Consider the following 17,661-nt stretch of genomic DNA (forward strand, 5'->3'; position numbering starts at 1 on the left):
ACGACACAAATTCTTTTAAATCCGTGATTGATTATACAGTGTGCTGCCATACCATTCAAATTCCACATCACAATTATTCACATACCTAGCTCAACAAAACAGGTAAAAAATATTTAATTTTAATTTAGTTTCCATCATTTTCAAGTACGAGTTTCCGATTTTATATTTGGATACTTGTACAATAATATAATAATGTGTTAATAAGCTACTATTTATTAATTTCATATTACAATACATTATCTATAATTATTTAAAAGCTGACATGTTTGTTTGTTTGAACCAAGTTTGAACCTTAGTTTGAACGCGCTAATCTTGGGGACTAGTGGTGCAATTTGAATAATTATTTCGGTGTTAGATAGCCCCTAAAGGCTTAGTGTAATTTAAACTCTAAGCCTAAAGGCTACATAATATCATCTCGCTAAGACCAAGAGGAGCGGAGCACTGCGGGTAAAACCGCGGAGCACAGATAGTAATAAAATATAAATTCATGATTCACAGACATTATTTATGTTTTTACCACTTTACTATTCTTTGACTTTGTGAGTATTTCTGGTATTGTGGCAGTTGTTGACACTTGACATATAGTATCTGTCATGTCTTGGCTCGTATTCGTATTCCATTATATTTTATAATTTTATTTATATTCCTGCATCCTGATGTTAATTTAAAAATTTCTTCAATTTTGTGTTATGTTATTAAAAAACTTAAATAAAAATAACTTTAACTTACGAATAACGTTATAATAATCTAAATACCGCGATATGGAAAACACTTCAAATGAAGATTCCAAACATAGTGATAAAATTGAATTTAAGAAGCCTGTGTTGTTCGGACGGATAGGTAAACTGCCGAAAAAGGCGAAGCCTGAGAGTCAAAATGTGCAAGTTAGTAACGAAGAAAATGAACAAACGAGAAGTGATTTTGAAGCCGAAAAATCGAAGAGCGCTTTACCGCCCGCTCTCATTTTTAAAGAACTTTCGACGCCTATTCCTTATAAAGAACCGAAATGGTCAGGACTCGCGCCAGATGGTGAGGATAATCCAACGGGATAATCTAATCTTAACCCTTATTAAAACGCTGGGAGCTATACTTCCCACGTCTCAGATTGAAGTAAATCGTGTTTTATTTTTATATGCTTAAACCTAATGCAGTGTAATATTTATCTACGCAATCTTAACATTTCTGAGAACTTTTTTTCATGGAAACACTTTTCAGAGAATTATTACATGTCATGGTAAACACACGTCAAAGTCAGGTGACGTGATTTTGCAGCCGAAAACGACCGTTATTTTTTAGTTTCTGGTGTAGTGCTCAAAAAAAATTAGATAAGTAGATTTGAGTTCTAGCTATGTAAACTAGACTATATTACGGTTGCGTGAAACGTAAAAATATGTCCAGAATCTTTCGTTTATACCTTGGTAGAGTCGATTGAAATTAAGTCTTTAAGTGGGAAGATATCATCCCAGTGTTCGTCACTGCACACGACATTCGGAAATTCTATATATAAAATCTGTGTGTCTAAAAAATCTTTTTTAGTTGGTATAAGCAATTTATTTATTGTTATTCGTTATTTCCTGATCAGATAATTAGAAATCTTAAATCAATACATTAGTATTTACCTATTGTTTTCATTTTGTTTTAGAAAAATGCCATTTTTATGTTGAAGTCATTCATTTTTCAATTCCCGAATTCTTCCCTCAGTAAAATAAACTTGCATTGATGAGTACTTTCACCTCCTTTATTAAAAAACTTGATCTTTATAATTTTTTACGATAACATTAAATTCACAAGTGGAGTCAGGGCAACTAACTAGTGTTTTAAAATATTGATGTCTGGAGTGGACACTGGGAGCTATAGTTCCCACCTATCCAAACTTTTTACAAGAGAGAACAGATGACGGGATATATACTTCCCACCGAAAAAAGGGTACTTCCCCCCCACTAACCCCTTTTTTGTGTGTATTTTTTAAATCTACGACCCAAAATTACCCAGGAACGTATCTTACTTTTTTGTTAGCTCCTCCACAGGCTCGCGTTTGAATAAGGGTTAAACTTATTGTTACATTAAAATAAACAATAATCAGTTGTTTTGCTGCCTTTCCAGTTTCCATTATCATGTATCATCAATAGATTGAAAACAAAATAACTCATACTTAGATATCAAAAAATATTTCCTTTAAATTTAAAGTTTCTCATATATTTTAAACCACCTCCTTGGTACAGTGGTTGACGCGTGACCGTAGAACCGAGGGGTCCTGGGTTCCATTTCCGGTGGAGATGAAGAAAAAAAAAATGTCTCGGTCTGTTAGGACACAGAAGGCTGATCACCTACTTGTCCCTAAAGAAAATCGATCAGTGAAACAGATGTATGCATAATGCATCTGCCCCTTACCCCACTACGGGGACACGGGACTTCACTAAATATATTTTAAACAGAACCTAAAGGCTGCAATAACAGCTATTTCTACTCGCTATTAATATATTATACATATATGCGAAAGTAACTCTGTCTGTCTGTTACGCTTTCCCACTAACTCTCAACCGATATTGATGAAATTTGGCACAGACAATCTTTAGACCCTGAGAAAGAATATAGGCTACCTTTTATCAAAACACCACGCGGGCGAAGCCGCAGGCGGATGCTAGTTGTTTTATCATCTTTTAATTATGTATTAAACAGTTTTCTATCAATTAATATGCTTCTAAGGGCCGATTTTTCAATGCTTGGATAAAACTTATTTGTCGAATAATGTATAAAACTACCAATTTAAAAACGTATTCTGATCGCCCATGTTTGACAGTTTATGTGACATTTTAATAGTATTGTATAATACTTTATTGGACGGATAAGTTTTATCCAAGCATTGAAAAATCGGCCCTCAGTCTTTTAAAGCAAATGTATTAATAAATAATAATTCAAATCATGCATTTCAGGTACAGAATATGGTTTGGAAGTATTAAAATCAGGAATGATAGTGGAAAAAGTTGATTTAACTCAAAAAGCATACTTTGTTTTTGGTAGACTTGCCAATTGCGATGTTATGATGGCTCATCCTACAATATCAAGGTAAAATGCAGTTTAAAAAATTAAAAAATACATATAATATCATTATGTATAAACTGTAGCTTGCGGAGGCAAAAATTCACACGCCCGGTAAACATTTGATGAGCAACAAAATTTATTCCATATTTGGCAGAGTAGCTGATGATATTATGATAATATACAGTTACATATTTTGTAAAATTAAATTGTAATACTGAAAAGTTAAAAAGAGCAACTATGGAGTTTCTTGCCGGTTCTTCTCCGTGGATACTGCTTTCCGAATCGGTGGTAAATGTTAAAAATATGTAATGACGATTCAAAAGTGCTTCTCGAAGAAGTCTAATTGAATAAATAAATGTTTGATTTTGAGTTTGAGCTGTTATACTTCTTATTGCTGATTTCATATTTTGTTGAACTTATTGGCTGGAGGAGCGACAGTATTTCAACAAATTTTCAAGCAACTTTCATACCGGTTATCAACAAAGTTGATCGACTCAACCGCTGAACAAATGTTTACTAAGAATACAAATGTTCTTTTATAAATGATTACAATTAAATTATTGATTACATCTTTGTTCTTACTTGCCTTGATAATGCTCACAGACATTGCTAATCACTACATAGTATAAAACAAAGTCGCTTTCTCTGTCCCTATATCCCTATGTATGCTTAAATCATTAAAACTACACAACGGATTTTGATGCGGTTTTTTTTAATAGATAGAGTGATTCAAGAGGAAGGTTTAAGTATATAATTTATTATGTTTTAGACAAAGCGGGCGAACCCGCGGGCGGAAAGCTAGTTTTTCATAAATTATTGTTTCTTGGTAGAGATAAGGGCATCTTTTGCTGAATATTATAATTTATTGCTTCACATATTGGTTTTACTGCAATAAAATTCAACAGGCACCACGCAGTACTCCAATACAAAGCGTTCGCAGAAGAAAACGAACCAACCTCTGGCTGGTATCTGTACGATCTCGGGAGCACGCACGGCACATTCCTTAATCGGGATAAATTAAAGCCGCAAACATATACGAGGGTTAGAGTCGGACATCAGATCAAGTTTGGGACTAGTACGAGGACTTATATTATGCTGGTAAGTTGTTGATTTATTTATTAACGATGAGGATATCACTCCATGTGCTTTTTGAAGTGAAACTTCTTTATCGGGGTTGGAAAAAAATTTAGTGTAACATTTTTTCGTTACGCGTGACATTTTTCCGTTACGCGCCATCTTGTTTTTATCGCTACCGCGCGTGATTGACCTATGTATTTCTGTAAAGTTGCATATAGTAATTTATTTTTTGAAAAATAAGGTCATAAAGAAGTTTCACTTCTTACGTGTGTACACTAGTACACGCACACATTTTTTATTTTACTAAGAGTTGTTTGATTTAATGTAAAATTTGTTCTTTCGTTCGAAGTTGGATTTGTTTCTGCCAACGTTAACAACTGTTACAATACTTGAAAACCGTCTCGCGTTAAATAAAAACAACATGACTTTGGAATCATGTTGTGTAATTTAACGCGAGAATTACATATATTTAGGAATTAAAGATTTTTAACGCGATTGTATTATGGCGTAAAAGACCGCTATTTCTATAAATCATAAAAAATAATAAAATAACTGAGTAATTCCCAGGGCCCAGACTACGATTGTGAAGGCGAATCGGAATTAACAGTAACAGAGATAAAACGCAGAGCGCAGCAGATGAAAGAAGAAAGAGATAGAATGATACTAGAAGCAATGGAGCAGAGGGAGAAAGAGAGAGTGGAAGAGGAAAAGAGAAGGGAAGAGCAGGGAATTGATTGGGGGATGGGTATGTATTTTAACCAAAAATGGAATTTCTCTTGTTTCATTCGTGGTTTTTTTAGTATTAGGCAAAAAAAATATCTTGGTTTTCAACAGGTGCGGTTGTTGAAATCCAAGATCATATTTTTTTGTTTTTTAAATGAAACGATAATCAACATAATATTATGATTTATAAACTTGTTTCATTACAAGACGCAAATTATTATATTAAACATAAGCTACCTGCCATACACGGAGCATCCTTAAATAAATCATTTAATTTGTAAATTCACCATACATAATTATCCAATACAAAATTGACAAAAAAAAAAACTATTTCTTCCTGACAAACTCACTATAAACAGCGCGACAGGATTTTACAAAATTGCGACCCTTTCAAATTTTTTTAGGGCCGATTTTTCAATCCTTGGTTAAAATTTATCCGTCCAATAAAGTATTACACGAACATTTTAAAATGTCACCTGTAAACTGTCAAATATGGACAATTAGAATACATTTTTGAAATGGTAGTTTAATACGTTATTCGATGAGTAAATTTTAACCCACGATTGAAAAATCAGCCCTTAATGAATTGCATTTTTTTTCCCAAAAACCCAGGCGAAGACGCAGACGAAGAAACAGATCTAGCTGACAATCCGTACGCCGTCACTGCTAACGAAGAATTATACTTGGACGATCCTAAGAAAACATTACGAGGGTACTTCGAAAGGGAGGGACATGAGCTAAACTATGATTGTGAGGAACGGGGCGTTGGACAGTTTATTTGCAGGTAATTATCATTAATATATGTATATGTACTTATATTTAAAGGTTGGGTTTTGTTTGAATGTGCTTATTTCAGGAGGTAGATAGAAATAAATGTTATAGAAATAAAAAAGACAGGTTGCACTCCGGGAGTGCCGGCAGAAGTGAAAACTTGATTATTAACGTGGAGCATGTTTGATATCCATCCGTCTTACGCTTTTTCGATCAGGTCACGTGTCCTGACGCGAGTCTAAGATTTTATACCCATTACAGAAAAAGTGCTCAACGCCGCTAAAGAAGTTTTCACTTCAAAAACTGATAAAATGAATATTTATTTAAAAAAAATGAGCATATTACGTAGTTATGAATCTACTCGGGATGTATATTTTGAATTTTAGGCATAAAAAAGTTAAAAGTAGGACAATGTTTTTTATCTTATAGACCAATTTTTAAGCAAAAATAGGAATTCTTTATAATAATTATGTTGAGCATGTTATCCTTATTTGTTCTATACTTATATTATAAACCTGAAGAGTTTGTTTATTTATTTGTTTGAACGCGCTAATCTCGGAAACTACTGCTCTGATTAGAAAAATTATTTCGGTTTTAGATAGCCCATTTATCGATGAAGGCTATAGGCTATATATCATCACGCTAAGACCAAAAGGAGCGGAGCAATGCGGATGAAACCGCGAAGCGTAGCTAGTTATGTATATGATGTATTTATTTATACTTTATTGTACATATATACCAGACAGAGAATAACAAGATACAATAATTAAAAAAAAACTGTATGTACTATAATATGATGTACTATAAAATGTACTATATAACTGATGTACTATACAATAAATAAATCTATTATTTTCAGAGTAGAACTACCGCTCGACGATCCGCACGGTAGACCCATCATGGCTGAAGTTATTCACAAGGGAAAGAAGAAAGAAGCGGTTGTTGCTTGTGCGCTAGAAGCTTGTAGGATATTGGACAGAGCCGGGGTGTTGAGGCAAGCTAAACATGGTAAGATAAATATTAATTAATAAAGTTTATAAAAAAAATGGTAAAAAGTTAACTATAAGGCTCATTAGCTTCCTAACTATCTACAGAAAATCTGACCATAATGTCACTCCTTTGCAACGTGTAAGACAGATAAACAAACACTCCACTGCAACAATATGCTTTTTTATTTGACAATAAACAAGTACACGCAATATTGAGAAATCAAAAGTAAAACTCTGCCTGTTTGTGTATAAGGCAGAGTTTTCTAAAATTGTGATAAAACACATAACATAAAAACGTTCGTTACTATTATTATCAGGATGTAAAATGTATGTGTACATAAAAAATGTTGTATAACAATAACAAATACCAGCGATTATTAAACCATTATAACTTTTTGTTCAATATCTAAAAAAAAATTAATATTACTAACATTCAAAATTCAAATATTTTGAGCCTTTCTCTGTAACTTTTACATCTTTAAAAATATGTAGTAGTAAATACTAGAGCAAACCAAAAATCAATATGGGAAACTAGCAAGCCGGACGAACTCCGTTTCGCCACCAGAGACACGTTTTCTTTGCTATAAACCTCACGGAGCCCGAGACCTTTCCAACGAATGCAAAACCGTGGAAATCGGTTCGTGCGTTCTGGAGTTAAACCCGACTTATTTTTATATAGTAGAAGATAAATATGAATAATCATTATAAATAATTACCTCTATTCTAGAATCTCGTAGAAGAAAACAGCGCGACTGGAGCGCTGACGACTACTACGACTCAGACGAAGACACTTTCCTCGATAGAACTGGTAGTGTAGAAAAAAAGAGAAGACAGAGAATGGAAAAACACGGTGTAGTGGAGGGGGGAAGTGAAAAGGCACTCACTTATGAGGAATTGGTAAGTTTTAGAATGTTCTAGAATGTTCTAGTTACAGAGGATACATCTGGAATACTATGTTCAAAATCATACAATGTTCTAATAGATAATGTTCTATATAACTGTATGTCATATAATTTTATATTGATAACAATTTAAGTTTCATGTTCAAAACAAAATAACAGCATAACAAAAATTATTTGACCAATGTTAAAATATCACATTTTGGATACACTATTGTTATCTTCTTGCTATACACAATGTTATTACAAAAAATAAATTTAATAATTAAATATATCAGGTTGCATGGCATCGATTGTTGTCCAGCAATAAGCCTTTTGTGGAAAGTATTTGTATTTATTTTATTTTTAATGTTTTATTTAGGGCCGATTTTTCAATGCTTGGATAAAACTTATTCGTCGAATAATGTATAAAACTACCATTTTAAAAACGTATTCTAATTGCCCGTATTTGACAGTTTACGTGACATTTTAATATTATCGTGTAATATTTTATTGGACGCATAAGTTTTTTCCAAGCATTGACAAATCGGCCCTAATTCGTTCAATAAAGCACTATAACTAACTTAATATTTTTTTTAATAAACCATCACATACTCAAACATCCTAATATTCCTCCACAGCTACAACAAATAAAAGACATAGAAGCGAACATACAAACAGAGGAACAACAGCTCGACCGTCTGCGCAGGACGGACAAACAGACAAACAGTGATAGCTCTGATGTTGACGCGTTGGATGAATACATGAATAGTTTGGGCAAACAGAGCATGGCGCAGAAGGCTGAGATTTCTAAGGCTAAGGTAAGATGAATAACATAAATAACCTAAAAAAAATAAAAAAGCATGTGTGCACACGTGTCAGAAGTGAAACTTAAACATGAATTTGAACTTCTTTGACAAGATTCAAAGATACCAAAATCGCCTTACTCCATGACGTGACGGTATTGCCATGACGCGACCTTGAAATTTTACTCTCAACGCGCCTAAAGAAGTTCCACTTTATTAATAAGAAATTTTTAAAGAATAGGTAGTAAACAATGATTACTTTTTTTCAACAGATGAGCATCCAAAAGCTTAAATAACAAATAAATAAGACATATACGTAAAAATTAATCAATACCTCCCGAAATCATGAATATTTTATATTTATATATACATTTTTCTAGCAATCAAATGCTTCATACTTTGATGAATGTTTTTATTTTTATCTCTTACTAGCTGATGATATACTAGGCCTATAGCCTTCCTCGATGAAAGGGCTATCTAACACTGAAATAATTTTTCAAATCGGACCAGTAGTTCCTGAGATTAGCGCGTTCAAACAAACTCTTCAGCTTTATAATATTAGTATAGATTTAGAGCGAGCGTGCACGAGCAACTTTGTCTCCGCAACTATTTTGTCTCTCCCATTAATTTGTATGGGGAGTTGCGTCGCTACGTGCGCGCACTTTCATACTAGCCCATAGGTGGGAGAGACAAAATAGTTGCGGAGACAAAGTTGCTCGTGCGCGCACTGTCTTATAGGAAATATTGTATTGTTTGTTTCTCAAATTTAAATATGTTTAGAGCTGATTTTTCAATCCTTGGTTAAAACTTATTCATCAAATAACGTATTAAACTACCATTTCAAAAATGTATTGTAATTGTCCGTATTTGACAGTTTACAGGTGACATTTTAAAATGTTCGTGTAATACTTTATTGGACGGATAAATTTTAACCAAGGATTGAAAAATCGGCTCTAAATAAAATATTGTTTTCAACAGATGAGCATCCAAAAGCTAAAATTACAATTAAACAAAACACACAGACTCGCAGATCTCGCTCGACCGGCGCACGCGCCGCCATTGATCAAGAAAGATAATAAAATTGTTAAACAGAATAACTCTGTTGTTTATGGGAAGAGGTGAGATTTTTTGTTTTTATAAGAGACTAGCGGTCGGCCCCGGCTTCGCCCGTGGTACATATTTCGTAATAAAAGGTAGCCTATGTTCTTTCTCAGGGTCTAAAGATTATCTGTGCCAAATTTCATCAAAATCGGTCCAGTAGTTTATGCGTGAAAACCATACATACATACAAACCTTTCCTCTTTATAATATTAGTATAGACTAGCTTTTCGCCCGCGTTTTCAAAGGAAAACCCGCATAGTTCCCGTTCCCGTGGGATTTCCGGAATAAAACCTATCCTATGTGTTAATTCAAGCTACCTTCTATATGTGTGCTAAATTTCATTATAATCGGTTCTGCTGTCTGCAGTTTATGCGAGAAAACCATACATACATACAAACCTCTTTATAATATTAGTATAGATTGTGGATATTTTAATTATTATTTATGTTTGAAACAGATTTGTGCACTTTTGTGATGTATTAATATGCAAGTTTTATTCATAACACGTTTTTATTAGCTTCACCTGTATGTTTGTATGTAATCGACTCCTTAAGACTCGATTCTGACGCACTTTAAATGGACAGATTTAATTCAAACTTTGTACACTTATTAAAGCATGTGTTTTTAGGTTTTAAAATGATTTATTATTAAAATTTTCCTTTCACGTAATATTGCAAAGATGTAACAAAAATATTTTATTTTGCTGCTCTAATCCGCTTTATCATACACTAGCCTACCGCCCGCGGCTTCGCCCGCTTTGTCTAAAACCTAATAAATTATATACTAAAATCTTCCTCTTGAATCACTCTATCTATTAAAAAAAACCGCATCAAAATCCGTTGCGTAGTTTTAAAGATTTAAGCATACAAAGGGACATAGGGACAGAGAAAGCGACTTTGTTTTATACTATGTAGTGATGTATTAATCAATGATTATTTTTTACAGATTAAAACTTAAAGAAGACATTGAGAAGAAAACAAAAGTAAGAGAAGAGAAGAAACAAGAAGACACAGAATTTGTGGAAGAAATGGATTCTGACGATGACAGTGAAACCCAAAAAAAACCTAAAGAAGAATTGACAGAAAGAATATCACAAAAGATTGACAAACCTAAAGAAGAATTGACTGAAAGAATATCACAAAAGATTGACAAACCTAAAGAAGAATTGACTGAACGAATAACAGAAAAGAAGAGTAAAGAAGACTCTATAAGTATAGAACCTAAAAGTGAAAATGAACCTTCTGCATTTGAAATTAAAGATGATATTAAAAAAGAAAGTAAGAAAGAAAGAGTATTTGGACCAATGAGGCCTCCAGAAAATTATGTTATACCGGAAAGTTATTTTGACCAAGAGTCGGATAGAGATCTGCCGGAAATTGAGGAGAAAGAATGAAATAAATTGTTTTTTTGGAGTATTTGGTGTTTTATTTACCTTTAAGATATTGATAGTCTTGTTTTCCCTAAATCTAGTAATGTTATATTGTATTAGTTAGAATCTCAATGCATTTAAATGCAAATTTTATAATCTGAAATTACTGTTTAGATAAAACATTATCAAGGAAAGTATGTCTTTTAAATGCTAGTTTTACTGGGAATGAATCTCAATAGTTTTTACTTTTAGTTTTTGTGTACAAACTGCTGTTTGAATAGAAGTTTCATATTTTCATATTCAATTATGTAATGGGAAATAATAATTACTTATGTATATTATTAGAACTCAACGGAGGCTTAATTTTCTGTAAATTAATAGCAGTAGTCGAGTTGATAACCTCAAACAAATCTCACAAAGCAATTGTAGAAATCACACAGGTTGTGAACAAAAACACACATATTTTAAATACAAAATTTATTTTACGTTTATCCTTACAAATATTTACAGCTTCCACATCACAGGTTATGTTTATCTAGTTGAAACAGTTGCTTCTTTCCTCGCGGCATCTTGTAGCAATTGTGTATCAACCTCATCTGCTGGTAGCTGCACATAACGCACCACAGAACCGCGAATAAAACAATTCTTCACTGACAACATGTGTGGATATTTATCCGGATCTATAACGCTTATATCCGAAAGTTTTATATTCAAGTATTGATCGACGGAATGAAGCGTACCGCATATGCTTAGGTTGTTTTTCAGCTCCACGACCACGTCCTTGCCAACTAACGATTTGAAGAACGAGTAAAATAGCATTTTGATATAATTTTTAATATAAAATTCTTGTTTGTAAATGAACCGCTTTTGAAGATGCAAAAGCTGAAAACAAATGGCTGTCAACTGTCAAGTGTCAATGTCAAATGTTTTTTTTTAGTTATTTTTTATAGCTAGTTGTGTCCTTGATGCATTACTATTAGGACAATCAAGCAGCAAGTTAAATTAAAAATTTTAGTTAGTTGATAAAAATAATTAAAAGTCAGAAGAACTTAAATAAATAAGAAAAAACCAAAATAATGTAACATTTTGATAACATAGCCGAATGAATAATAAAAAAATCCACTTACAATTTATACCACAACCTTTCTTGTATGTTTATTGAATTTAAGACGCTTTGAAATTATTACATACATGACAATTAATAGATTATTATTAATAACCAAATTTTAACAATATTTATTGTATTTTTATATTTTATCAAAATATTATACAGTTAGTAATAATCCCAAAAGGCTAGTCGGTATACTACTTTTGACTACAATTATGAGTAATTTACTTCTTCTTCTTCTTCTTCTTTTTCAAATGGCAACTCCCGATCCCAGTGAGGACGGATTCTGCCAATGTCAAGTTTTGAACGGATGGTCAGTTTAAGTTAATGCTTATGTTAAGCGTGCTCTGTGCTGAGGAAAAATCACGGTTGAGATGATTTACTTTTTATTTACTGAAAGACTTCTTACATGGAGCTGTATAACCTGACAAAGAACAAATATTAGTTATAGACAACACAACACATCACAAAAGCATAACATAAAATAGGTATAGGTAGTCAGTGGGAGTTCAAAATTTTAGATTGTTAAAATTGATAAATTTTGATAGGATATTCACAAATGAGGTAGGGACAAGGCAAAGTAAACACTTAAAATTAGTAGGGAGGGGAACATCTGGGGGAAGGATATCCAGAAGTGAGATACGGAGCTTAGGGCAAACAAAGAATAAATGGTCATAACTTCCTTCGTCTATACCACACTCACAGAGAGAATGGTCACGAACATGAATTTTAAATAAATGATTAGGAGTGGTATTGTGACCCAAACGGAGGCGGCAAATGGTGGAAACAGTAGGCTTGTCTATATTAGGGAAACGGAAGAACCAGGGCTTACGTGGAATTGAGGGTTGGATATCTCTATAAAATTTCCCTTTGGTTGAATTTTTCCACTGACTGTTCCATGTATGATCCAAGCGATCCTTAGAAAGAGAAGAGAGATCGTGGGCATAATTAGAGTAATGCTCCAGAGTACCATGTTGAATGGCAGATTTAGCCAGAACGTCAGCTTTCTCATTGCCTACAATACCAGAATGGCTTGGAATATGTACTAAATCTACCTGAAGCCCTTTTCTGAAGCAGTTGTAAAGTGCGGATTTTATTAGAAAGATGATAGGAAATTTAGACTTTGAGCGGAAAGGGTTAGAAGTAATAGTCTGAAGACAGCTGAGGGAGTCCGAAAAAATAACTGAATTTTGGAGATTATGAGAGTCGATAAAATTGAGAGCTTCCAAGATAGCTGTGGCTTCACCAGTAAAAACAGAAGAGAGAGGGGGACATTTAAATTGTAAAATAGTGTTAGAGTTATGGTGCCATACAGCAACCCCTACAGCAAGATGTTTTGACACTTTTGAGGCATCCGTAAAAAAAAGATTATAACCACGCCAGTGGGAAGAAACCAGACAGTTAAAAGCAACATTAGAATCTGGAGCATATTTTTGAATACCAGAACTCATATTAATGTTGGGGTTAAAAACTAGTGCATGAAACGGAGTTGAATATAAAGGATGGATACTAAATTGGGATGTTGGATCCGGAAGGCGGTTAAATTTGATGAGACTTTTAAGTAGGCAAGGAAAATCAGATGGACGACGGAGGTTATTTAGAGTAAGTATTTGAAGTAGATTTCGAATTTTAGGAAGAAGGGGATGAGAGGATAATTGTATAAGCCGAAAGAAATACTTGTCTGACAGATATTGACGGCGGAGATATAAAGGAGGGTCTACACATTCTACCTGAAGGGCATTGACTGGGGTAGACTTCATGGCACCTATAATGAGTCGCAGACACTTGTATTGTATTCTGTCCAATTTTATTAAAGCTGTTTTATTGCAAGGTTCTAAGATGAACGACGCATAATCCAAATGGCTACGGATTATAGCATTATAAACTAGTTTTTGACAATATGGATGTGATCCCCACCAAACACCAGCTAGGGAGCGTAAAACATTAATACCCTTTTCGCACTTCTGAGAAATGTAGTTAGTGTGAGCCATACCATTCAGCTTTTGGTCAAGCACCACCCCTAGAAATTTAATCTTGTTGACTACAGGGATTGAGGAGTTTTCTAGTAATATTACCGGCTGTGGGATCAAGCGTTTTTTCGTGAACACAACTACATTGCTTTTGCTGGGCGATAGTGACAAGCCATGATCGTTCATCCAATTTTCCAAATAAGATAAGGCGCTGTTAAGTCGAAAGGTAATCACATCCATATTCTCTGACGAAGTATACAATGCTATATCGTCCGCATACTGCAGAACGCTACAATACGATGGAATGGCTTTATCCAAATCCCAGGTGTATATAGAATACAATAATGGACTCAAAACGGAACCTTGAGGGAGGCCTTTAAATACATGTCTAGTAGGTGTGTCTTTAGAACAGCGTACTTGTATCGTCCTCAACATTAATAAGTTGAAGATGAAATGTATCATCCTCTCAGGCAAACTCAGCTGTAACATTTTCTGTCTGAGCACTGGAAGAAGAACATTATCGTACGCTGAAACTACATCCAGAAATACGCCAACCAAATACTGTTTATTGTGAAAAGAGGAACGAATGTCAGTTGTTAAAATACTAAGACTGTCTAATACACTCAAACCTTTCCTAAAGCCATATTGGGAACTAGCTAGGAGGCCCCTGTTCTCGACCAGCCATTCTAGACGATTTTTAATAAGGTGTTCGGTGATTTTGGCTAAGGTAGAAGACAGGGCGATTGGTCTATAGGAATTGGGGTTAAGGGGATCCTTGCCGGGTTTGGGGATAGGAATAATAAGCTGGGATTTCCAAGAGTCCGGAATAATGGCATGTAAAAAGAAAATGTTAATTAAATTTAGAAAAAAAGATTTTGTTTGATCGCCTGACTTGCAAAGAAAAGAATATGGTATACCATCAACCCCAGGGGATGAGTCTTTTAAGCCATCAAGAACCGTAACAAGTTCTTGCAAGGTGAATGGGCAATCCATACTGTCGTATGATACTAAATTATGGGGAGGACAAGGAAAATGATCAGAAGAGGGGACAAATGGAGGGGATAGTTTGTCAATGAAATCATCAAGCCAAACGTCTGAGTTGTTGGATACTCTATTTTTATCACATAGAGCTCCACGGAAACGGCGAATACTATTCCACATTAATGATGGCGGGGTTTTTGGAGATAAGCTCTCACAGAAACGGATCCAACCCTGTTTCTTTTTTTTTGATAGCACCCGTTTAGTTCGTGCTGCAATTTTCTTATAATTAATAAAGTTCTCATAAGACATACTGGAATCATATCTTAGCTCGGCTTCTTTACGGTCCTTAACTATGGCAGTACACTCATGGTCCCACCAGGGAGGGGATAGCTTCTTAAAAGACAGAGTTGAATAAGTTTTCAATGGGAAAGATTCGGTAGCAGTAGTCTCGAGACAGTTAACAAAAAGAGAATAAGATTCCAAACAATTCTCAGGTGAAGCATTTGGGAGATTACTTATTTTGGTATCAAGGGAGTTGGCAAATTTCTCCCAGTCGGCATTGCCTAACTTAAATTTGAGCAAAGGTGGGAAAGCTCTAGTGGGAACATGGACTGTGCGTGAGCAGGAGATGAGGATTGGAAAATGGTCGCTCCCATGAGTAGAGGAAAGCGTAGAACAAGAAAAGGAAGGAGCTAAGACAGAAGAGCAAATTGTTAAGTCCACTACAGTATTAGGATTTTGTAATGGGGAGACTCTACGGGTAGGAAGGCAATCGTTAATAATACACATATTCAGATCTTCAAAGAGGTCAACCAAAAGATATCCAAAGGAGTCGCAAATGTACGAGCCCCAAGAAGTATGGTGGCCATTAAAGTCACCCATAATAATAACAGGGGGAGGAAGAGAGGAGATGATTAAGGAAAGCTCTGGAATAAAACTAGGATGGGGATGAGGAACATAAACGGATAAGACTGATATATTAGCAGCTCTAGCTGCAACTGCATTAAAGTTACAGCCATGATGGGGAAGTGGAATTTGTGAAAAGGGAATACTGTTATTCAAGAGCAGAGCACAGCCAGCATAACCATCAGCTCTGTCGTCTCTAAGACAGGAATAGCCCGGAACCCTAAACCGAGAACCGGGCATTAACCATGTCTCTGAGATAGCAAGAACCAAAGGTTTATGATTGGTTATTAATTCAAAAATCTCGTGCTTCTTGGGACGGATACTCTGGGCGTTCCATTGCAGAAACACTAGATCCATAATTGAGGATTGATGAGAAACGAGATAATCTTTCGGCAACGTTGGACGGTAACTGGTGGGGATAAGAAAGTAAAGTCTCTATAAAAGATAAACACATATTAAGTAGATGTTCATCAAAAGGAAGTGAAGAGCCCGTATTAGGGAGAGCACAACCATTAGAAAGGGAGGAGGGAGGTTCACGAATGATAGAATGATGTGCATCCTTATCATAAGACTTACCCAGAGGAGCTCGGGAACGGGGGGTCTTAGTGACTGTTTTTCTGTATGAAACATTAGGTGTTGATTGGATAGGAGGATTAAATTGGGAAGACGGGAGGCTTTGGGAATGTATAGATAAAGGATTCTGTATCTGAATATTCTCAGCATAGGATCTACGAGCTGACGGGATGACTCTAGAAGCCTCCTCAAAAGATATCCCTTCAGATGCCATTAACTGCTTAATGGCCTTTTGCCTAGCTTGTTCGGGGCATTTCCTATCAGTGGCATAATGCTTACCAGTACAATGGAGGCATGTTGCATCAGACTCTAAAATTGGACAAGAGTCGCCCAAATGGGCCTGTGAGCATTTGAAACAACGTTCCTTAGAGCGACATTGGTCGCGTACATGTCCAAACCGACAGCATTTATAACATTGAATTGTGGGGTATTGGTACACTTCTACTGGCATGGAGTTGTAAAGGCAGTATATTCTTTCTGGACGAACTTGGCCTTGAAAGGTCAAAACAACGGTTTGAGATGGTGACCATGAAGTAACACCATCTATTCTAATTTTTTTATTAAGCCGTCTGGCTTTCAATATTTTGCCTCTTCCACCTGGGAAATCCACATGGCTGATAAATTCTTCCATAGACCACTCCGTAGGGACACCTTTGACAATGCCCATACGAGTGATGTGAAAAGTTGGAATGGAGGCTTGGTAATTTGAATCTTTAAGAGGGGGGAAATTTATAAAATTATTTGCGTCACAAGCGGTATTGAATTCTACAGAAATTTTATTACGTCCAATAGCTTTAACTCCATCCTTGGCTATGTTAGCTACACGATTGTTGTAAAGGAAAGATCCAAATTTGATCGGTCTGATGGTTAAACCCGCCGCAGGATCGGCCTCTGTACGGGACACATAGACAATAAAGGGACCACTGTCATTGTCGGAATATGTAATGGGATTAGATAAAATGGGATCCACATATGAACTTTGAGACGATGCGATCGCGTAGTTGTTAACTGTAACATGTCTTTTAGGGGGGATCATATCTGTATCAGCAACGGATGGCTCTGACCGTTGTCTCTTATTACTTGTATGCTCCGCTTCCATCACCTCACCCTGGATGTCAGGAGGTTTACCAGGGTCGGGAGGATCAGGATTCATGATGGGTGAGGAAAGTTAGTAAATAAACGCTTACCCCAATATATATATATAGAGACAATCACAAATTTGGTTATCACTACCAGTTTACACTAAAAAAGAGTGTTCTCAACAAGTTAATTAACAAAAATCTCAATGGCACGTGTTTTCTCCGACACAACAAAGATCGAAAAAAACATGAGTAATTTAATAGACGTCAGATGTCATGTTTAAGTTT

General features: G+C 35.1%; 3 protein-coding genes across 3 annotated transcripts; 1 reads left to right on the plus strand and 2 right to left on the minus strand.

Annotated features, from left to right (window-relative positions):
• Positions 1–594: 594 nt before the first annotated feature.
• On the plus strand, positions 595–10,789 carry LOC149895682 (kanadaptin). The gene is made up of 10 exons (XM_090118637.1): positions 595–1,029; positions 2,934–3,066; positions 3,948–4,140; positions 4,687–4,864; positions 5,455–5,626; positions 6,473–6,621; positions 7,330–7,499; positions 8,122–8,301; positions 9,265–9,404; positions 10,333–10,789. Exons 1-10 carry the CDS (start codon positions 762–764, stop codon positions 10,778–10,780), a joined length of 2,031 nt encoding a protein of 676 aa, XP_089974763.1. The 5' UTR covers positions 595–761; the 3' UTR covers positions 10,781–10,789.
• A 431-nt stretch (positions 10,790–11,220) lies between these two features.
• Positions 11,221–11,653, minus strand: LOC149895683 (U6 snRNA-associated Sm-like protein LSm2). The gene has a single exon (XM_090118635.1). The coding sequence runs from the start codon at positions 11,573–11,575 to the stop codon at positions 11,288–11,290; it is 288 nt and encodes a 95-aa protein (XP_089974761.1). The 5' UTR covers positions 11,576–11,653; the 3' UTR covers positions 11,221–11,287.
• A 4,360-nt stretch (positions 11,654–16,013) lies between these two features.
• Positions 16,014–17,486, minus strand: LOC149895684 (uncharacterized). The gene has a single exon (XM_090118438.1). The coding sequence runs from the start codon at positions 17,445–17,447 to the stop codon at positions 16,014–16,016; it is 1,434 nt and encodes a 477-aa protein (XP_089974564.1). The 5' UTR covers positions 17,448–17,486.
• Between the last annotated feature and the right edge of the window lie 175 nt (positions 17,487–17,661).

The sequence above is a fragment of the Colias eurytheme genome, chromosome 30 (assembly GCF_061535395.1).
Source record: "Colias eurytheme isolate Ceu_HAF_F1 chromosome 30, ilColEury1 Martin Lab GWU primary, whole genome shotgun sequence".
Taxonomy (NCBI): Eukaryota; Metazoa; Arthropoda; class Insecta; order Lepidoptera; family Pieridae; genus Colias; species Colias eurytheme.